We start from the raw sequence: 23,562 nt of genomic DNA, 5'->3' as shown, positions 1-23,562 counted from the left end.
CTCAAAAAACTAATAGAAATTCCATTCAACTAAATTATTCCCTCTCCATGTATCTTCTAGAAATAGTTAAAACATCATATTATAGTGATACATGCGTATCAATGTTTATAGTAGCACAATTCATAATAGCTAAATCTTGGAAGTGGCATATATGTCCATCACCAGATGAAGTGATAAAGAAAATGTAGTGTTTATACACAATGGAGTATCATTCTGCTATAAAGAAAGATAAATCTAAATCATTTGTAGGAAAATAGTGTACCTTGACATTGTAATATTAAGTGAAATAAATCAGACACACAAGCTTAAATAATGCAAGATTTCTCTTACATGAGAAACTCAAAGTATAAATAAACCAAGGAGCAAAATAAAAGACAGATAGTAGGAAACAGGGAGATAGATCTTTTGCAAATGGAGAAGGAACCATCAGATGGAACAGGGAGGGGGCAGGGAGGGGGCAGGAAGGGGATGTAAAAAGAATTACGATGTGCTATGTACATATACCAACTACCCACAGTGCATGTTGTCACTATGTACTGCAAATAAATGTATTAATAAAATTAAAATTTAAGGAAAAAAGAGAATGAAAGGACTCCACCTTGGTCCCCAAGGAAGCAGCCTTTCCTAAGTACCCCAGCTTAGCCTCTGCTTATTGGAGTCATCCCCACACTCAGTACCCTCTCAGGGAAGAGGAGCAGAAGTAAGGACAGCTCTCTTAGTAATCACCGCAAGGCACTTTGCATGTGTCGTTTCACTTTGATGACCTCCTTCTGAAATAATTAGGGCAAATCTTGTCCCCTTTTAACACACAAGCAAATGGAGTTTGTATGAGAGAGAAAAGACCAGCTGGTGACCACAGATGAGTAAGGTGGCAGAGCTAGGTTCAGTCGCATATCCCCTAGGATCACCACTCCTGCCCACTTCGCCTTCCTCTGCCTAATTCCCTCAGCTTCAGGGGTAGGGACTGAGTGAGAATGTTCTGCCCCCTCAAAAGGTGCTCCACCCATTCTGGCATCTGTACTGACAACTCAGAAACATGCCAGAGATCTCACCAGCTGATGTCATCATTTTTAAGGTGAATAAACTAATTTCCATGGCTTGTCAAGATTGCATGCTATAAAGGATCCAGCCCAGAAGCTCCCCCTCCAGCCTTTACAGCACTGAACTACACAGCCAGCAAAGGCTCCAGGTAGACCGCAGGCAGGGATTTAATAAGTACTGCAGCCAACACTCAATTACCCATAATGATGGAAAATAGGAAGCAAACCAGAGTTGTGCCCTTTACATGCTCCTAAATCTTTCAGTGCAACGCTTCCCTCAGGGCTACCAGGGCAACAGACCAACCACACCTTCTTATTCACACCCCTGTGCATGGGCGGGAAAGGGGCTACGAAGTTCAGTTCAAAGTCAGGACTTCCAAATTTGCTTCATCAGAGCATCAGTAACCACAAGCTGGTGACTGTTCTGCTACAGGGTGGACTGTATCTCCCTGGTCTTGTGGCAGGCCACAAGAGCCAGTGAGGTGGTATGAGGCTCCTACCATATCACCTTGCCATGAAGCCTAATGTCCTCACCACAGAAACTCATTTATCCATTGTCAAACCAAATTCACAAAGAAGATGAATAAAGAGAAGGCAGCCAAAACAGGGCACACCCCCTGGAACCTAGAGGGATTTCTCTAATCCCAAGTCTACTCTAGCACTTAGCACAGTAGGGATGGAGATACCTCAGATGTTAATTGGTACATGCTGATAATGGGGGTGGTTTCAACTGCAGAATCATCTCATTCTTCCATCAGGGACACAGAGGTACACACGGTCTTCTCCACTTGCCTGGAATGTTCTTCCAGCCCCAGCAGGTATAGGGCAAAAGGAAATCAACTATTCTAGCATCAGCAGAACCTTAAGACTAACAACAAAAGGGACCAACCATCTGCCCCACTGCATATCAAGTAGGAATGTGTAATATATAAATTCGTAGTATTTGGGGTCTAAGAAGCTATGACAAGGACCTGCTCTACATGTTCCTTCCCATATTCCATACAACTAAGGTTAAGTGGAGACCTAGAGCTAGGGCAGACAGATGAACCATTCAAATGAAGACTGCATCACAGGATCTTCTTCTCAGACAAGACTTGCCTTGCACTGGAATTGGTAATATCCCTGGGGATTCCCGCCTACCTCTCCCCACACCACTTCCCATAGCCATCAACCACCTGCCAAGACCCGATTAAGATGTTCTCTCCTCTGGACTGCTGACATGACCTGGTGTGGTCCCCTTTCTGGATTCCTCCAGTGTTTACTGTCTGTCCAATTTATTAAAAAACAAATATCCACGGACCACCTGCAGTGAAACACGTGTTCTGCTGTATCTGTTGGATGAAAAGATAGAAAGACAAAAATTTAAAAAAATAAAAAGACAAAAGATAAAAATCCCTGCCCCCAAGAAGCTCATTATCCCACAGGAGAGTTTCACAAGCAGGGGACCCAAGCAAATGTGCAGCAATAGGGATTGGCAGTTGTGTGCTGGTAAATGTTTAAAAATAGGCTCACCAGGGAAAGGAAAGCCTTGATTGGTAGCATTTGCAAATTTCTGTAGAGAAAATACACCTACGATAGATAATGTCAAGCTATCAACGTGACTGTACTACACAGAGTTAGAAAGAGAGGCAAACATTGGTTTTCATGAGCTGGTAGGAATCAATTCCAATACCAGTAGACATAGGTACCAGCAGCAAGGAAATCAAAATGGGACAGTAATGCATGAGACAAGGAAGGCCTCCTGGAGTTGGACATGTGAACTGGCTTTTAAAGGATGGATGAGTGTTCACACACAGAAAAGGGAAACAAGAACTCTGAGATGGAGAAGAGACATTTGCAAAGACCTAACAGGATAAATATGGGTAAGTTTGGTGTATTTAGAGAACAACAGTATCACTTATTCCTACCTAGGCCTGGCCCAGATAGGAAACCAGTTGGCTCTAACAGTCCCAACAGATGTCCATGAGAGGTGTGCTGTGCAGGTTCTTTGCCAGGACCCTGATGACCCTACCACCTGTCTTCAACCTTTGGCTGCCCAGCCCACCCCAACATGGCCCAACCTCTGTCCCACATGATCTCAGAGGAGCCTCTATAGTGTCTGAGTCTTCTAGGTATATGGGCAAGGGATAGCTGTCTTGATAAAAAGCATCATAAACAGCATTTTTCAAACTAAGATCAGAGGTTCTTCTATAGTTTATTTAATCACTCACATCCTATATTGGGTGACCTTGAGATCTTAAAAGGGAGTGAGCACCTTATCTTTCATCCCAAAGGACACTCATCCCAGGGGCAAGGCTGACAGGACCTATCTGTGACTGAAGCTGAACTCCTATAGGTTTTTGTTTATCTCCCTAATAAAAATGAAAGTACAGTGCAAAGGGTCAAGAGTCCTACAGCATACCTAGGCCATTCTTATTCAACCAGCACAAATTTCTTTATCCAGTTCTCCTAGAAACTACCATTGTATCACCCACTGTTGCCCTGTGAGAAATTCTTCACTAGTGAGTTATTATGTCTCTGACTGCACTCGCCCTACCCCCCAGCCCAACCCCTATTCATGAAGTGTTAGCCCCCTGAAATCTTTCACTGGGATATGGCCTGAATTCCAAACAGTCCCTGTGCCTTCACCTTGCTGGATACTTGTCTCCCCATGGATGGTCATTAAGGGACCTCTGTAGCCCAGGATTGGGCAGGCATCACTGCATCTCCTGGCCAGGCGAACTTGACCTTCTAGAGGACACCTTCCCCATACCCCCCACCACAACCATCAAACCTCTGCCGCAGAAAACACTGCCCTGGCAGGGGGCAAGACACCAAGGAAAGCTAATGAATGCACATTCTATACCCTGAAGTGTGCTTTTCTAGAAAAAGTTTCTGCAACTGAAACAGATCAGGGACTCACAAATTAAGAACCCTGTGCTTTGGGCCAGGGAATTAGCTCAGTGATTCCGCCCAGTGATTCCGCCGCCTGCCTCGCAAGTACAAGGTCACAAGTTCAATCCCAGGTACCAAAGAAAAAAAGAACCCTTTATTTATTTAGAGATTTTAACATATTTTGTTTAAAAGCATCAGAAATAAATAAAGCATTTCCCCTATCCACTCACATACTTATGACATCCCACATCATTGGAATAGACAGACATGTACACAGGAAATATTATATTATATATTACAAATGTTAGGATACAGGCAGATAAAATAGGATGGGAACACAAAAGAGAGCTTTCTTGTCTTAAGGATAGTCCTGGCATTTAGGTGGGCCTTGGAAAAATTATCAATAATTAGTATTTTTTTCCCCATTAACTTTATTGGTACATTTTTGGTATAAAATACAGTTACATTCATCATTGGGATCTTGTACCATTACATCAGTCTCTTGGTTCTTATTTTTTTTCCCCTTCCCTTGCCCTCCCTTCACCCTCACTACCCTTCCCTATTTGCAAAGACCTTCCTTCCATTTATTTCCCCTTCTCATATTTTTTCCTTTCCCTTTTTTCCCTTCCCCTACACCTCCCAATTCCCCTGCTCTTTTAGACCTTTTCTTCCTGTTACACAATATCAGTTATACATTTTTTAAATTACAATATCAAGATCTAGGGACATTACCACAGATTTTACAGAATTTAAAAGGATATAGGAAGCATGTTACAAAAATCTTTTTTGAAATAAATTTGAAAACTTCTAAGAAGTAACTTGGAAGACAAATTAATGAAACTAACTCTGGAAGAAATATAAAATTTGAATAGCACCTATTAAAGAAAGCATATTCCTAGCTTGAAAACCTACCTATATGAGAACAGCAGGCTCATAAACATTTTAACTGATAGATTATATCAAACAATTAAAGCAGAAAAAAGAAGGAACACTTCTCCCCTCATTTTAGGAACACAACATTGTGCTAATCCTAAAACTGGATAAAGAAAATAGAAGAAAAAAGTATGAACATAGATAGAAATTTGTTTAACAAAACAAACTATTAGAAGTCAGATCTGGCAGGATGTAGAAAGTGGTTTTATTATAGGGATGGCAGTGTTGGTTCAGCATTGGAAGGAAGATCCACCCCCAAAAGTCATCATTTTATCAGAGAAAAGGAAAAAGCCATCTGATCCTGTCACTAGTTGGAGAAAAAGTATTGGAGTAAATTCTACAGCTGTTCGTCATAAAAGCTATCAGGAGACTAGAAGTAGAGCAGAACCTTCTCAACAGATTAAAGACATGTACTCCATACTTCCAGCGAGAACACCTTATATGAATGGAGAAGATACAATGCTTTCTCCTTAAGGTGGGGAACAAGGGCAGATATGCTTACTCTTTACCTGTCCATTAAACTTTGAAACCTAGGCCCCACCAAAATAGTCTGGCAATAAAATGACACAACTAGGATAGGATTGGCATGGTAGAAGCAAAATCTTTATATGTAGATGAAATGATCATCTACAGAGAAAATACTAAGAAATCTCTAGGAGCCCCTAGAACTTGTACTTGAATTTAGCAGGATTAGAAAATACAAGGTATATATAAAAATTCAGGTCTGTGTATACTTGCTATAAATGAAGAATTGGATATTGAAATTTAAAAATTATGTAGGAGTACAAAGGACCTAGAAAAGTTAAAATAAACAAAAAAACAAAAACAGTGTTGGAAGACATTCAGTACCTAATTTTAAGACTTCTTCTAAAGCTACAGTAATCAAGGCAGTGTCGGTGTAAGGAAAGACATACAGATCATTGAAATAAAACAGAGAATCTAGAAATAGAACCACACATATATGGTCCACTGAGTTTTGAAAGATTATTTGACGTTTGCATTTTATAGAATATAATTTCAATTCAAGAGCCGAGGAAGAGATAGTGTTTGCAGCAAATGGCACTAGAACACCTGGTATCCATATATAAAAAATTAACCTCAACCCTTTTTTTCCATACTTGAAAATAACTTGAAGGGATCTGTGAACCTAAATAAGAAAGCCTAAAAGTATAAAACTTTAAGAAGAAATTATAAGGGAAAATATTTATGAATTCAGGGTGGACAAGAACTACCTAGGATACAAAAGACATGATGTACAAAAGAAAAAAATTGATAAATGAGATTCCATCAAAATTTACCACTTTAAATGACATCATTAAAATGAAAAGTAGTCCTTAAACAGACCATATTTATAATGCATGTAACCTATGACCAGAATATATAAGGAATTCTTAGAGCTCACTAATAGACAACCCAATTAAATTGTAGACATAAGAAGATGATAAATAGCCAGTATAGCACAAGGAAAGGTGTGCAACTCTAGAATCAGAAAAATACTAATCAGTGCAATAACAAGATTGAATTATACACTTATTAGGGAGATGAAGTTAAAAGTTATAAAAGCCTTGTCATGACTTTTTCTTTTTGTTGGATTCTCCCCCTTTGTGTTTAATTTGTCATGCCCAATGGATTCATTCTGCTGGGTTTCCAGGGGTTATGATCCTCATTGTCTTTTCCTAGGGTATTGTCTAAAATTTTTTGGAGTGCCAGTTTGATATTCATGAAGTTCCTCAGGTGCTCTTTATCATGAAAGTATCTTATTTCTCCATCAATTTTGAAAGATAGTTTGGCAGGGTACATCAGTCTGGGTTGGAGGCTGTTTTCCTTTAGGGCTTGAAATACATCACGCCAAGCTCTTCTTGCCTTGAGGGTTTGCATTGAGAAGTCTGCTGTGATTCTGATGGGCTTTCCTTTGTATGTAATTTGTTTCTTTTTCTCTCACTGCTTGTAGAATTTTGTTCTTCTGTTGGATTTCTGGAATCCTAACTCTTATATGCTATATGTAGATTTTTTTGATCAAGGCTAGTTGGAGTCCTATATGCCTCACTTATCTGTATGTCAAGTTCTCTTCCCCTACTTGGGAAGTTTTCTGCCATCACTTCCGCGAAGAGTTTTTTTATGTCATCTGCACTCTCTCCTCTTTCTTCATTGACTCCAATCAGTCTTATGTTATTCTTCTTTGTATCATCTAGCAGCTGCTGGATTGATTTCTTGTGTTCCCTTACAATTTTAAAGCAATTTTTCTTTTCCTCCTCACTAATTGCAATCTTTTCTTCTATATCTGAAATTCTATCCTCACATTGGTTCATTCTGCTGCGTAGACTTTTGATGGAGTTTTTAATCTCTTGGAAATCTGTTTGCATCTGTTTTATGGATTCTATTTGTTTCCTATGTTGGGATTCCATCATGTTCCTCAGGTCCTCTATTGTTTTATCTGTGTCCTCTCTAGATTTATTAATCATGTCTTGCACCATGAGCAAAATCTTTGCTGTTATCTGAGTAATTATTTCTGATTTCATTTTTCCCAGATCCTCTTTTGTTGCCAGTTCAGAGAGTCCAGGTGGTCGAGTATCAGATTTTTCCATCTCATTTCCCTTTGAGGTTGCTGTAGGTGATCCAGAAGTCTGTTTCTGAAGTTTGTTTACATGTCTTCTCATTTCCACGAGGTGGGGGCTCACCTTCTCTGCCCTAGGAGCCTGGGATGACTACAGGGGAGCTTCCTTCTGGGTGCTGGACCGGCTGAGCTTCTCTGCCCTAGGACCGTGGGATGGCTGCGGGAGAGCTTCCTTCTGCTATATTTTTCCTTTAGAATCACTCTAATATTGATGTATTCAAATACAAGATCTTGCTCAACTTAGTTCTTTATTGTAAAATGACTTACACAGGGCTTTCATTAGTTCTGGGAACTTGGCAACCCTTGATAAGATTCACTGTAAACTGTATCAGTCTCTGTTTCATATCTGACCTTACCAAGGAAACTCCAACTCCAAACAACATGAGTAGGAGTATCCTTAATACCGAAGTGTCACTAAATAAAAGTATAACCTAAGAAAGAATCTAGAAAATGAGGGCAGAGTACAATAATACTTCACTGTTCATTCATCCATGAATGACTGGCCTCAGAGATCAGCTCTTTCATGGATGAGGGTAAATCATCTCTCTCAATGTCAGTCACCTAATTCCCATTGTTCTAAATCCGCAAGCACCAAACCACCTTTTGTGACTAATTTAGTTTCCTAGGCATCTTGATAAGATGAGAAGGCTCTGATATTTCAAACACTGAAAATATAGGTTCTCCCAACAAGATAATGCATGGACATTCTTGTTGTCACACCCTCCTCTTATATGTTTGGTTCACATAAACTAGTCCTCAGGAGCATATTCAACTTTGGGTGCACTAACCAAATCAATTTCATGTCTCTATAGACCTGTGTCTGGGCCATAGAGAACAGAGCTGTCCTTGGAGGTCCTGAGCAGATAGCCAAACACCTTCTTTTACTTCTTGATCACTCCTTTTTAATGTCATTTAACTACATTTGTATATACTGTCACAATTTACAAAATATTTTCACATTATGTGGTTTATCTTCTTGATATCTAGAGGTAAATATTCTCCCGTCAATTTCACTAAGAGACAACTGAGACTCAGGATGGTCAAGTGATTTTTCCAAAGACTTACGTGTCCTATAAATTGTGAGTTATCTTCTTTGTCTGCCCTTTAAATATCACAGTGGGTTAAACTCCCATTTTTCTAACCAAAATTCTTTATTCTTTCTACTCCTTTTCAAATTCTCACATCATTCCAGACAGAAACAAATCTGGTGAAGATGTTTCTTTTAGCTGAACCCATGGCTGAAATCAAACCAAAAGTGTCATCAGGGAAACTTTCAGAAAGGAGTACCTAAAATGATGCCAAGATGGGAGCAGTTTGGATTCCAAAGAAAACAGCACTAAACACTAGAGTAATCTGTCTAAATTATATAAAGGAGGACCAGCAGCATTCTTACAATGTACAACAAGACAACCATCCATCTAGAATATCAGCAGTGAGCAGGACAAGTTATGGAGTTTTACATAAGGGCTTAAAGAATTTGATTTGGGGCAGAAGCTAGTTTCTACATGTCTAGGATTAACTTCTCTGTTTTCAAGCAACAACATAAACAAGTTTATCAGCTCTGGGGAATGTTCAAGGCACCAACTGAGCACAAGTGTGCAGGGGAAAACATGCAGCTGGCTGTATCACAGAGCAGTCAAGGTACTCTGAGTTTCTCAGTCAGGACACAAAGAAAGCAGTGGAATGGTGAACCCTACAGAACAAATGACTAGGAAGGAAGGATAGACCTCATCCTACACCTCCTATTCCTCTTAGCCCTGGCTGAACATGAAACTAGGAAAACTTTTTCTAATTAGAAACTAAGAAAAATGATCCTCAGAGAAGATGACTGACTTTTTTCATTGGCTAGAACTGCTGGGAAGCTGATGTTTACCCCTTCTTTGGAGAACATCTCTGAGCTATCTGGAGTCCAGCAACCAATGTAGCAATAACCAACTCATCTTCATCACTACCACCTTTGTCATTAGAATTGGCACTTACTGAGTGTGTACTATATTCTCAGCCACACTCATTCATCTTATTCAATCCTCTCAGTAATTCCCATTGGGATGACTTTATTATCCTTGTTTTAGAGATACTGAAACTCAGATACAGAGAGGGCTGTAACTTGCCCATTTTCACATAACTAGTAGGTGATGGTGGCAAGATGCAAATGCAAATAAATCTGAATTCAAATGCCCATCCTTTGGGTCACTGTGCTATTCCCTGTACTACTTCATAAGTTCAGCCTGTGTGTCAACAAGGCTACTTCTTATATTAAGTAGCACTTTAGGTGGTAGCCAGGGAAACTGTCATATCCAACTCTCTGTTACCACTCTGGGTTCTTGAACTCCCCGGGAAAAGTATGTATTTCTGCTGCAGCAGCTTCAGACCCTGCATTTTCAAGCCCCCTCTAATCACTGGCTGTTCCACATGGACGATTGCTTTTCCACGCAATACTTTCCCTTCTTCACAATGCCTAACTCCTCCCTCCCAACCTGTTTTTTCACTCCCCTTTTCAAGAATACCTTCTCAGATAAATAAAACCTGCCACCCCAGTCTCTCCATTTCTGCAGGGCCGTCCCATCCCTGAGAAAGAGCTTGAACCCTGGTTCCACCCTGGTTAAATGGTGCCCAATCAGCCTCCCCCTCAGCTCAGGCTTATGTGCCCCAACTCCCCCACATGCCATGTCATTCTAGCATCTTTATTCACTACCACAAAATACCCATCCAGAGAAAGTGCCATAAACAAGAGAGATTGAGACTGGCTGATACTTTCAAATGCAGTTTATTGGAGCAAAACAAGGAAATGGGGAGTTGAATGCCTCTCCGTGAGAGACAAACAACTTGCATAAACCTTATGTACAAAACCAAAACAGCACAGAGCTTGCTGCAAGAGACAAGATACTGAGGAGCTGGCCAGAGCATTGCTCTAAGCATGGCAGAGAAGCCCTGGGTCTAATGGTCCTCCTCTGGCTGGAAGAAGGAGGCTCTTTGAATTGTCACTTGTGTCATGGTAGTGCTGAACTGTTTCTCAGGCAAAGCACAAAGCAGGGCCATAGCCAGAGAATGAGATTGCCACTGGCCTGAAAACTTCTTTTGAGAGCAGAGCAGAAAAGAAAGAGCAAGGGTAATTGGATGAACTGGTGTGTCTAACCACAGCTCTTTTCTCTAATAAGGCTAAAGCCTTGATCTTGCCAACCCTATTTAGTGGTGATGGAAAGGGAGAGCTAATGGAATAGAGAGCGTATTTATCTGGAATAAGTGGTGGAAACAAATTTTATGCTAGAACTGCCACTAGAGGTCTTCTGGCCCCCAGAGCTGGATCCGCGGCCTCCAGAGGAGCCAAAGCTGCCTCCAGAGCTCCCCCGACCGCCAGAGCTGCCACCACCCCCTCCAGAGCCACCCCTGCGTCCCCCACTGCTGCCTCCGGTGCTGTAGCTACCACCTCCACCTCCAGAACCGTAGCTGACACCTCCGGAGCTGTAGCCACCGCTGCCGCCACCACCTCCAGAGCTATAACTGCCGCCTCCAGAGCTGTACCCTCCGCCGCCTCGGACACTGCCTCCACTGATGCTAGTGTGGCTGGTGCTCACAGCTGCAAAGAGAGACTCGGTCATCTTCAATCCCACCCTTTCCACCCCATCAAAATCCGGCCACGCCCCTGAGAAATCAACTTGTACTTACACACGCTCACGTTGGGGGAACACTCTCCAGACATCCTGTAGGATTTATTTAAAAAAATACCTCAGAATACTGCTGCTTCACGCCCCTTCCTCACACCGTCTCGGCTGCCCCCAAGACTCTCCCCAGCTGAGGAGCCCCCAGTTTACTCGGTCTGACATCTGCTCCAGGCCCTCTGGCCTCCCAAACCTCTCATCTTTCTCAGTATGAGTACAAAATTGTAGAAATCGCTCATAAAGGCTACCTCTAAAGGCTTGGACCTTATGTCAGATGACATCTGAGCCAAGCCAAATGAAAGATGCATTGCTGCATCTCAAATAGAAATGTTCCAGTGGGAGAAAGGAAAGGGGAGGGCAGAAAGGGGGCCGGGGAGAAGGAAGGGAAGAGAGAAGAGACAAAAAAGAAAAAGAAAGAAAAGAAAAGTTGAAAGTTAAGTTTGGGACTCTGGCCCCAGAGTGAATCCAAGTCCTTGCTCCTCCCTGCGTACTTTTCATTTCCCCAAACCCAGGAGAAGCAGCAGTCTGATGGCTGTGTCTTCAGTAATAGCCAGCTTGCAAGGAAGGAAGCCCTAAGAAGCAATCTAGCTGCCTCGCTCACCTGCTTTCCTCTCCTTCTAGGAGGGTCCTGTAGGTGGCGATCTCCATGTCCAGGGCCAGCTTGGTGTTCATGAGCTCCTGGTAGTCACGCAGCAGCCTGGCCAGGTCCTCCTTGGCCTGCTGCAGGGCATCCTCAAGCTCATTCAGCTTGTTCTGGGCATCTTTGAGTGCGTTCTCACCACGCTGCTCAGCATCACTAATGGACTGCTGCACCTGGGAGATCTGAGAAAGGAGAAAAGAGTATATCACACCTGTTCAGATTACCTAACCCTCACCTTGACCTTCCCATTGCAAATCACATCTCCCACCTGGTAGAGCCAATAGACTGAGTCCTGCAGGACCACTTCACCTCTGGATAGCACATCACCCTGCTGACTTCCTTCCACCACCTTAGCGGTGATGCAGCATCCTCTCCTGTCTCTGAATCAAGGTTCCTCTGCCCCTTACCTCCTTGCTGCCTTTTCTGCCTTCAACTCTGAAGTCTTACTTTGGTCATGGGCTAGATCATTCATACTGATCATTGCATCTTTCTCTATTATGTCATTTTCACAAATTTTTCTTAAGAAAATTCCATATAATAGCTAAATTCTGGAAATCAGCATAGTCACCAAAGAAATTGAGGGTAATATCTCACCTTGGTATGAAGTGTAAGACTTCAAACTAGAAAAGCCTCCCCATTGTCTGATGGTTACCCTATTCCATGCAGCTGAGCTCTAGACAGGGAAAGAAAGTACCTGCTTCTTGACACTATCAATTTCAGATCTAAGTCTCTGGATCATTCGATTCAGCTCAGCAATCTCCATCTTTGAGTTTTTCACACTGTCACCATGTTTGCCAGCAGTGATCTGCAGCTCTTCATACTAAAGATGGTAAGTCATGTGAGTTAGATGGGGGCAGACCCTGCATGCTCAGGCACAAAATATAAGAGATAGTACAGAATATCAAGGTGAGACATTCTAGGGGAACTAGTTAGGCAGTCAGGCATCGACCTTGGTCTGGTACAGGGCCTCAGCCTCAGCTTTGCTCCTCTGGGCAATGTCCTCATACTGGGCCTTGACTTCAGCAATGATGCTATCCAGGTCCAGGCTGCGGTTGTTGTCCATGGACAGGATGACATTGGTTTCGCTGATGTGAGTCTGCATCTGAGATAACTCCTATAGGATATAATAGGTCAATGATTCATAGTGCTAAAACAAAAAACTACATGAACAGAGAAAGAGCTCAGGGGGTGGGAGGTATATTCATATTCCTCTGGAGAGCAGTAGGTTTAGGCTCAAAGAGTCCAGTTAGGTGGCCTTGGTTGAAATTAGAGTACTCACTGCTTCATAGAGTGCTGTTAAGAATTCAATTTCATGCCTCGAGTTGTCAACTTTGACCTGAAGATCCACCTTGTTCATATAAGCAGAATCCACATCCTAGAGGAACAAAGGATAACATGAAGGCTATTCTTTCCAGGATGGATCCCTCTCTCTAGCTATGAAAGTGTTTTCTAAGTAGAAGTGGAGTTTGAGCTCTACTGCCCTCCTTTTGGCTCCAGATATATCACAATTCCTGGATTGCCCTCCCTTTTGGAATCACAATCCAGGGAACTTCCCTGTCTCACTGAGAACTTGTCTCCCTGCTTCCTACAGGAAATGCTGAGAAATATGGAGAAGCTGAGCAGCTAGATTAGGTCCATGGTAATGTGAGCGAACAACTCTGCTCCAGATATTCAGCAGTCCCACTACCTGGCTCTCCACATCATGGATTTCTGCTTATAATTGGAGACCCTCTTCTATTATTTATTTCAGAGCTAAATTCCAACCTACAGAATTCACTTACCTTCTTGATAGTCACAAATTCATTCTCTGCATTTGTGCGCTTGTTGATCTCTTCCTCATACCTGCAGGAAAGCAGAAATGATTAGAAGAGTGATTAGGGGAAGGGAGATCTGAAGCCCAGGATTCTAAACTAAAAGGAGCACTGCTGTCCTTGTCTTTCTATTACAAAATATGACATTTGGGCCACCTGCTTCTTCTGAATGATGAAAATCCCTAAACTATTTTTTACCTTCTGAAAAGATGAAGATTTCTGAAAATGTCAAATTTATTTGCCTCTAACCTAAGGATGACATAGCTACATACTACTACATATTCTTAGCTTATCCCTCTCTGGAAATCTTTTACAGCAAGAGTCAAGAACTACCCAGCCAGATTTCCTTACTTGTTCCGATAATCCTCCACCATATCTTGCATGTTCTTCAGTTCTGAGTCCATCCGAGATTGGTCGCTCTTCAGATGGTCCACTTTCCCTCTGAGGTCACTGATATAAGCCTCAAAGAAGGGCTCTAAACTGTGGGTTCTTGTGGAGGTGTCCACCTGCTGCAGCAGCTCCCATTTTGTTTGCAGCACCTGGTTCTGCTGCTCCAGGAATCGCACCTAAAAGCACAAGACCCATTACCCTGGTGCAGCAATGGGGTTCCATGGCCACCGAGCAAGGCCAGTGTCTCATTTGAAAAAGAACATCAATTTCTATTTACTACTCATGCCAAACAGAAAAATAGAAAGGTCAAGTTAGCATCCTCTTCAAAACAAAACCCAACTCATTCTTAATTCAGTGAAGCATTAAAAGGAAGTAGCTATGCAATACCAATAGCCAAGCATATATACAATTCTGTTTTGAAAATATATATGCTATTTAAGAGATTTACCTTCCAATTTTTTTTGGTAGCTAGCCAATAAGAATTACTTTTCATTGCCTGGGTATATATACAGTTAAAAATTACTTTGGAAAAAAATCCCAGATTGAACTTGAAATTTATAGTGGATAATTTTGGATTAACATTATTCATCACTAAGCAGAAAAGTGAAAAATGGTTTGAATGTTCTTCCAGAACTGATGCTTGGAATTATTAGTATAAAAAAATCTGCACCCTGACCTGGTACCAATGTAAAATTCTCAGAGGGCAGACCTCCCCCCCGACAGCAAAAGGTGCTTGGCACTGACTCACTCTATTGCTTTTGCTAACCAGCACAAGCCACTCTCGCATTCAGTTCCCTTTTTATGGCTCAGTTCTCATTTGCACACTTGAAATTTCTGTTAGCTTCATTTCTATTTTCTTCGTTCAGCCCAAGAGTGTCAACTCAGCTCAAGAACTAAATAAGGAACATTTAAAGGTAAACATCAAAACTGACCCATGCTTAAATCAATCACAAACCCTGCTGTCCAAGGAAGTTCAGATATTAGCATCATTTCAAAGCGTACTTCCAATATATCTCCTAGAAGCCCATTCCACAAAATATCTTTTTAGCTGTCCAAACACAGAAATGTAATGTTAAGCCCCAACATGTCTTTGCTGCTTGAATCTCAGAAGAAACAGGAACAGCTCTCCTAGAATACTGAGCAAATAAACTCACCTTGTCAATGAAGGAGGCAAACTGGTTGTTGAGTGTTTTGATCTGCTCCCTTTCTTGAGACTTTACTTTTTGGATCTCAGGGTCAATCTCCACATTGAGGGGTTGCAGAAGGCTCTGGTTGATGGTGACTTCCTGTATGCCACCAGGGGGGCAGACAGGCCCAAAACCGCCCCCATATCCAACACCCCCAAAACTACCTCCACCATAGCCACCACCACCAAAACTACCTCCAAAACTACCTCCACCATAGCCACCACCACCAAAACTACCTCCACCATAGCCACCACCACCAAAACTACCACCACCAAAACTACCACCACCAAAACCACTACGACCACCTCCTCTAGCCACACTAAAGGAGATGCTCTTGCAGCCACCGAGATTAACAAGACTCCTGCTTCCAAAACCACCACCACCTCCTCCACTCCCACAAAATCCTCCTGAAAATCTCCCACCACCTCCTCCACTGCGGCGCACAGAGCTGCTAGTGGATCTACGTTGGAAGCTGACCAGCCCTGCAGAGCCAGAGCTGAAGCCCCTTCCACCACTCCGGCACACAGACCTGGAACTACACTGCCGACTCATGTTGACTTAGAAAGAAGTAGGAGCAAAGGAGAGAGAGGGAAGAAGCCAAACACTCCTCTGTCCTGAGACCTGAGACTTTCCCTTATATACAGGGAAATTGGGCTTGGTCCTCCAGAGTCAGCGGAGATGCAGTGCCTCTAAAGGGTTTGGTTGCCTGCAGCCATACAAGATAATACATACACACCTAGCTCCCAGGATGGGCTCTTAAAATTGCTGTGCAGGCAAGATTGGCTAGTGTGGTAATCATTTTATCAAATGAGATCTCTATTCAAGCATTTGTGGCTTTGGAAAATAGGACCCCGCATCTGCTACCTGTTGTCTCTTAGAAAGATTTCATAATTGCTGTCATAAAGATATGCGAGTTTCTATTTTTGCCTTGTCCATATAAGCTACTAACCTTGCTAGGAGCAGCAGGTGCAGTGCTCTACATTTGCATCTCTGAAGGAGCTCTCTTGACCCAGCTCTAAGACCTGCCCCGCCCCCAGCCCCAAAGCTCACCAAGTTACATCTCCTGACAAAGGCTAGAGCTTTAACAACTAGAAAAATTAAATGTTTCTAATGCCAGCTTTTAGAAATGTACTGCATTGACTTGTTGAAGGAAAAGGAGCTGTCATCAAACAAAAAGGATGAGTAGATGATCTGGAAGAACCAGAAGGGAAAGACATGTTCTCTTCTAAGTTTTCCAGTTATTCCTTTTCTCCAAAGACAGATCAGGGTGGAAATTAGACAAGACACCAACAACAGAAATCAGGTACCAGTGAGTGGTATGCAAAAGCCAGTGGAAAAGCACGTGGAGCAATGAGATGAGTAGATATGTGATACATTTGGTAAAGTAAAGGAGTTTCCAGTTGTCTAAGCCTCACACTGGACAATAAAGAAAGATGAGGGTAGGTTTAAAGGGAGGACATTACTGGGAGTTTTGAAAACCTGATCTGATCATTTCTAGAGGTGATTATAATACTGAAGATGATGATGATGGTGGTGGCGGTGGTGGCAGTGGTGGTAGTGTAATATCAAAACCCAACTAGGCACTCTTCTACATATTTTATATGTATTGACTCAATTTTCACAAGTTTCATTTTTAAAATGAAAAAACTGATGCACAGGCTGTGAAAAGCCTGCCAAAGTCTACACAGATACAAAATGGCACCACTGGGATTTGAACTGAGGATAGTTATCTATATACAGTATGCAAGACCCTACCCCACATGTTGTAAACAGCATAGCAACTGAGTTCAGTCTCCCTGCCTGCTGTAGGTAAAGCCAGAAGCTGTTCTTCTGTGGAGGGTTCTGAGGACAGAAGGGCTGGCTAAGACAGGTACTTGCAAAATGTTTCTTAATTCACTCTGAAAAGAGATGCAGAGTTCAGGGAGATGCTGCTTCCATGTGAGAGGGCCCAGCATGCTTTGCAATGGGCCAGGAAACCCTAGGGCCTTCCTGGAGAGCATCATTTGATCAATATTAATGGAGAGTAGTGGCATTGAGATCTGGAAAGACCAGAATCCTACATACACTTTCATTTGAAGACTTCTTAAAAGCCTAGCATACTCCCCAAGCTTGCATATAAACACAGAATGAAAGAGGCAGTGGAGAGATGGCTACTCTAATTTTAGCTGGATGCAAGCAGCTCTGTGAGCAGCAAGTCATAGACTTGCATGGAAAGTGTCCACTCTGGAATGCAAGATCTGCAAGAGAAGGAAGTTCACGAAGACCATTTGTCCCCACTGTCCTGTGGCTCTGAGCCAAGACACTATGTTTTCCTCTGCACTCCTTCCTCACTACCAAGCTTCCTCCTCTCTTCCCACAGCATTTGCCATATACCTTCCTCCAAAAGTGACCCTCATCTCTTTATTACTCCCCTTCCCTCCTCCATCTCCATGGCACTGTTGTTTGGGACTCCATCCTAGCACTAACATCCTCAGGCTGCTAAACCAATCATCTCTTTTGGGAATGAGTAATCCAGGTCTTGGGAACAATGGGACTGGGATGATCTTGGCATAATAACTGTTGCTTAATCATCTTGTGACAGGCAATCAAAATTCCTTTAGTTCAGCATACTCCCTATGAGACATATCATTCTGTACAATCGATTCCTTCTAGCATTTTGGAAGGGTGTGCATATGTGTATGCATGCAGGTTGGTGTGCACATTTGTGCCAAGCAAAATCAGATCTTTGCAGTGATCTGTGCTTCCAAACTAAGAAACTGACAGAGAGAAAAAGAGGCAATAGTCAAGCAATTGACAGACAATTTACAGAGCTTCAAACATGTTCTAGGAGTTATCATGAGAAGGCAGAAAATCGGGAACTAGGAAGAACAAGAAGGCATGAAAATCACCACCAGCTTACATCTGCACAATTCACCTCCACCAAGCACGTACACAAACACCATTCCTACAAGAGCCCTAAGAATTAGGCCATAAAGCTACTTCCAAATGATTATACAAACTGAAGCTCAGAGAGATTTATTCTACCCTCAGCTAGGAAAAGACACATCTGGAATTAGACCCTTGGTTTTCCAGTAATCTTCCTCCTACACTGGAAAAGAGATGCAAAGACAAGTCATTGGGACTAGTTCCTATAAATGAGTGCAGAAAATCACAGAATATTCCCATCCATGAGTGCTCAAAGGCCATACCATCTAACTTGCTTAGCAGAAAAGAACATGAGCCCAAGGAAGTAAACAAAATTTGTCCAGCCCATATGATTGATTTCTGGGAATCCTCTAATTACTGAATCAAACTCCTTATCACTGCTCACTTTTGAGGCATCCCAGTAGGGTTGCAGTGGCAATGGTGTTGGCTAATCAACTTCATCATTTCCTTTGCTGTCCCTAAAACTGGTAGGTGCATGAGGATATTGAAAATCACATGTGGAGCAAAAGTGTGATCCACACACCCTCACTATTGCCTTATGTATATACTCTGCATTTACCACACAAAGACAGAATGAGAAAGCAAAGAGGTACTAACATCTGCAAGGTACCAACTACACATTAGGAGCTACATCTCACTTGAGCATCACCAAGAAAAGCTCAAGCTGGTAGTTACTAGGCCCATTCTAGAAAAAAAAGACAGCTTGGGCTCATAGAGATTAAAATGTATGCCTAAGGTCACTTATCTGGAAATTGACATACTAAGCTTGTCCAACTCCAGAACAATGTCCTCTCATCCTTGGGCTGCCTTCACTGCCTGCACCACCTACACCTTTCCATGTTCACCTTACCACCCAGCTTCATGACGTGACCCTTCTCCCCCGACCATGCTTTGCCTACATTGTTCAACCCTTCTGTTTTCCTCTCCGTGATCCCAGCTCACTTCTATTTTTCTCTTCCCTGTAAGACCTTCAGTTGCCCTGGCAACTCTCTTCAAACCCCTTTCCACTATCATGCTCTGGGACCCCAAAGATCTCAAGCCTTGAGCTTTTCATCCTGAGTCTGTTTTCAGTCCACCACCCCTTGAGTGTGAATGTATTTCTCCCTTCTGCTCCATGTGGCTGGGGCCAAGCCCAGCTCTCATCTCCTCCAGGGCGTTCTCCTTGGTTAACATCATGTAGCTGCTCTCTGGTTTTATTTTCCTAAGCTCAGTTGCTACCAGATCCAAGCGCACACGAGTGCATGCATTAGCCCATTTCCACATGTGTCTGTATGTGTGTTTGTTGGCCACCCACCCCCAATTAATCTGTAAGCCTTTTGGAAGCAAAACCGCATCTTCTGTATCTTTGGGTGTTCCTCCTAGACTCCCACACACCCCTCTGCACTTGAGGGGTACCCCAGGCAGAACTAGATGTACAGTCCCAAAACACCTGTGCAGGACTCACATCCCAGCAATGATGGCTGAGGTTGCCACAGGAAGGCTGCAGGGCATGGGCAGAGGCAGGTATCGTGATGTTTTGAGAGCTTTTTGAAGGAGGGGCCTGGAAAAGAATTGAAGAAAGACACGCAATGACAAGCCACCCAGCCCTGCAGGACTCCACCAGGGACGTGGGAGAGGGAATTTCAGGGGAGTGGGGAAAGTCGAAGCCTGGGAGGAGTACAGGGGAGTCCTAGACAATGGGGAGGCGGGGTGACATGTTGAAAGCAACAAGCTGACGAGGAGGGGCCGAGGCTTTTTATTCGGGAGGGAAAGTTACAAAGAGAGGGGCAGCCTTGACAAGGACAGACAGCAGGAGGGAAGCCCCAGAGCCATTCAGAGAAGTGAGAGAGCAGAGCAGAGGCCAGGCAAGAGAAAGCCAAAGATACAAATGTAGGAGAGAGGCAGTGGACCTTGTCGTCCTCACTGCCATAGAGTCAGCCAGGCCTGTGGTCAGTCTTGGGTGCACCATTCTAGCTAATTTTCTCCTTTGTAGATGGGGACTATATGTGCCCTCCAAGGAGACTGCCGGGAGAAGGTACAGAGAAGAGGAAGGATTCTCTCCTACCTTGCATTTAGGACCCAGAAAATGATATAATAATCAGAAAAACCTTGGAAAAAACCCACTTCATGGAAACAGTGGAAAGCCTAGGAAAGAAAGTTTAAGTTCTTAAAATGAGATCATCTCGTGAGAGTAAGCCTTAGGGAGTCTATAAAGTGGTCACAGAGAAGCCAGGAACCCGTCACTTAGAAGTGGCACTAAGTGCACCTGATTCTGAAGAAAGTTGAGGCCAGATACTAGGAGCCTCACTCACTTTGAGGAGAGCCTGCTCTGCAGGGAGAACACCAGCCTCATGCTCAGCACACTGAGCCAGGGGTGAGAGCCCTTCCAGGCTTGGGATTGAGCTGTTCGGAGCTAACTGTTCATGCTGGAGAAATTCCCAACACACCAAGTTCCCAGCCTCACCCCGCAACAGAGTGTTGATCAACTTGAAGATGTTCCATTTTCTGGATTGATTGGAAAGCTGATAAAACCTGGGCAGCAGGTCCAGCAAAATCATGGGAGTTACATTGAGTTTGAAGAGGGACTGTTGGAGTTTCTTGCTCATTAATTTGAAGATGCCACCTAGGCCAAAGTGCTGAGCAATGAGGATGAGGCAACCTTCTCAAGACTTCCTTTTAGATCAAGGACTTTCCCAGCCCAGAAAAGAACATCTGGCCCAAGGGCAGATGGAGTTAGAATTTTATTTAGCCAGTCGTTGCTTCTCACATTCACCATGTCCTGCAATAAAAATCTCTGTGTCTGAGAAGCTGGTGGAATTAAATTTAGATTTCCAGAGCACCCTGTCCTGGCAACCCTCTCAGAGGGAGGAGCAGTTGGCAAACTTCCCCTGGGAACTCACACCCAAAGTGTCTGGTGAATGGATCAGGTAACTTTGCTCTCCCTCTGAGTATCTTCCTGGTAGGAAGCATTGATCAGGATGAGGATGGAGTGCTCCATGGGCCCTGGAAGGAACAGAGCACCCACGAGTGGCCTCCTCAACCCTCTCAAAGAGAGAGTGAGAACCAGATGAGAGAATGCATATGTGCCATTTTGTACATGGATTATAAAGTTGCTTGTTGTCTTCACTGGGGTGAGCTAAAGGTGAACAGCATTTGCTCCTGGTGGGATCTCTGTCTATCCATACCAGGAAACCTCCACCAGCATGTTATGGTGCTAATTCCCCATTGCTCAAGTCCCTAGAGAAACTTCCTCCTCCCTAGAACATCAAACACAGACTGCTCTTCTAGACACTGAACCCCTCCTTGCTTAACTCCTCTCCCCTTGGGCTTCTATTCCTCAGGCATCTGCCCTATGGTATTTCTGCTCCAGTAGCACTAGGATTTGGGCACCTGTTTCCTCCATCTGTCCCCTGGTCTTCCCTGATTGAGATGGTTAAGTCTTCTAAAGAGAAAATTCAGGACCATATTTTCTGGAACAATACTGATTCTTGCCCAGGAGAGGGACGAGAAAGATGACCTCTGGCTGGCATTGCTCTTGTGCTCTTTCCAAGAGCCAAACTGGATTACCTTAGAGCATCATGCACAGGTACATGAAACCAGGGTTAATTAATCCATACCCTGTAATAGGTCTGATGGTGCCAGAAACTTGGATTTGTTTTATAATTCAAGCTAGGCCTTCAGAGCTCTCCATGACTTTCTCCTTCCCTGCCATTTGATCTTATTCTTTCCGTAAAATACAGAGTGTAGAATTGAGTGGAATTTTTTTTTCTCAGGCTCTGCCACATGAGGTCTTAGGCAGCAAAAATGTAAAATGCCTCTGTACACATGTCCCCACCCATCCTTCCCTTTTTCTCTCAACCTTCTGCTAAACGGTTAGCCAACCACTGCTTGAAACTTGATAACTCCCCAAGTGCCCTCTCCTATCGCAGGATCATAGGAAGGTGCTTCCTTCATTGAGCCAAATCTGCTGTAGTCTCTACTTGTCTATCTGGGCCATCAGCTGAGACTGACCTCATTTTCCTACGGAAATTTCTTAGATCTTTGAAGTTATCTCTCACATTTCTCCCAAGACTTCTTTCCAGGCCCTCCAACCATTCTTCATGTGGCCAGACTTCTGCCTCCTCATCACTACTGTACTGGTCACTCTCCTCTGAGTAGACTCCTCTTACTACTCCCCCTGGCACTCAGAGCTCCCAGAGTGGCCTGAGGACAGAAGGGCCTGCACAAGCCCTTTTCCTGGCTCTCCTCTTCCTGGTTCCCACGGCCTTACCCAGCAGCCACCATACCCTGTGACTAGTGTGTTTTCACTGCCAACTGAACACTGTCAATCATTTTTATGAACACTGCTGTCTATTCAAGTCTTCCTGCCTAGTCCTTGTGCCCTTAGGTTTCATCTCTCTGCCCTCTCTCTTTGTCCTTTTGGGTACCCCTTCGAGTCACCTTTCCCTTGCCCAGGCTGCCTCCAACAGGCCTGGTACTAAGACAAGTGAGATGGGGAGAAACTTCTTGGAGAGAACTTTAGTTGTGTCTGAGAATTTAACATGTTATCAATATGGGCAGCAGTCATATTTGAATAAATCCCACATCCAAATTCCATCTGTATTGCTTCAGGAAATGAGAAAGCAAGTCACAACTTTTATGGGACTCCTTTACAGGGACTTGAAAACACCTCACAGGGGGCTGGGGATTTAGCTCAGTGGTTCCACTGCCTGCCTCGAAACCACAAGGTCCCAAGTTCGATCTGCAAAAAAACACCTCACGGGATAAGATGATGGCTTAACTCATTCCCTTTTTAAATTTCGGGATCTTCACCTCCCTCAAGGCATAAACACCTTCACTCTCATTCAATTAATGGGCCTCATCCGCGGGCCTCATCCGCTTGCCTCCCAGCTGCTTCTCCTGTCTAGCGTCTCCTTTTCATTCACACACATTCACTGTCTCTCATCTTCGAGTCTTTGAGAAGACCAGTCACACAACAACCAGTGCCTGTCCCCACTTTCTTCTCCAGGCCTGATCCTCTTTCCAGCCCTCCAGAAGCCTGTTGAGACCAAACTTCCCTCCCCCAGCACTGGCACCTGCTGTAGGTCCCACTACTCCTGTCCCGGTAGATCTGGCTGTGTCCTCCGGCTAGGTGGTGCACAGAGGCACACACTCTGATTTCTCCTCCCTCTGAACCTTCCTCTCCCTCACACTACATCATTTGAGTTGTGAGCCCCTTAAGATTCAGAAACATGTTCATGCATTCCCAGTGCCTATGCCACAACCTGCCACATGATAGGAGCTTAATAAATGTCACTGAACAACGTGCAATTGACTTTTGAATGACAGGCCACTTTAAAGACTAGTAAAATTATATCTATAAGGATCTTCAAGATTGTGTGTTGCTTGTACAATAAAAATAATGAAAATAATAAACTACAACTTCCCAAATATGAATAATTTCAAAGACGTGAAGAAATTAAAGAATTAATTCATCTGGCCCGGTGGCATTTTGAGATCACAGAAAAATT

At 43.4% G+C, this 23,562-nt stretch overlaps 1 protein-coding gene across 1 annotated transcript; it reads right to left on the bottom strand.

Annotated features, from left to right (window-relative positions):
* Positions 1–10,212: 10,212 nt before the first annotated feature.
* Krt1 (keratin 1) lies at positions 10,213–15,768 on the bottom strand. The gene is made up of 9 exons (XM_004872697.3): positions 15,116–15,768; positions 13,923–14,137; positions 13,542–13,602; positions 13,040–13,135; positions 12,710–12,874; positions 12,455–12,580; positions 11,722–11,942; positions 11,128–11,162; positions 10,213–11,038 (listed from the first exon to the last, which is right to left on the bottom strand). Exons 1-9 carry the CDS (start codon positions 15,698–15,700, stop codon positions 10,692–10,694), a joined length of 1,851 nt encoding a protein of 616 aa, XP_004872754.1. The 5' UTR covers positions 15,701–15,768; the 3' UTR covers positions 10,213–10,691.
* Positions 15,769–23,562: the final 7,794 nt, after the last annotated feature.

This window comes from Heterocephalus glaber, unplaced genomic scaffold (assembly GCF_053883595.1).
Source record: "Heterocephalus glaber isolate CG9 unplaced genomic scaffold, H.glaber_assembly_v1.0 deba00001060, whole genome shotgun sequence".
In the NCBI taxonomy this organism is placed as follows: Eukaryota; Metazoa; Chordata; class Mammalia; order Rodentia; family Bathyergidae; genus Heterocephalus; species Heterocephalus glaber.
This window is presented reverse-complemented; position numbering and strand designations above follow the sequence as displayed.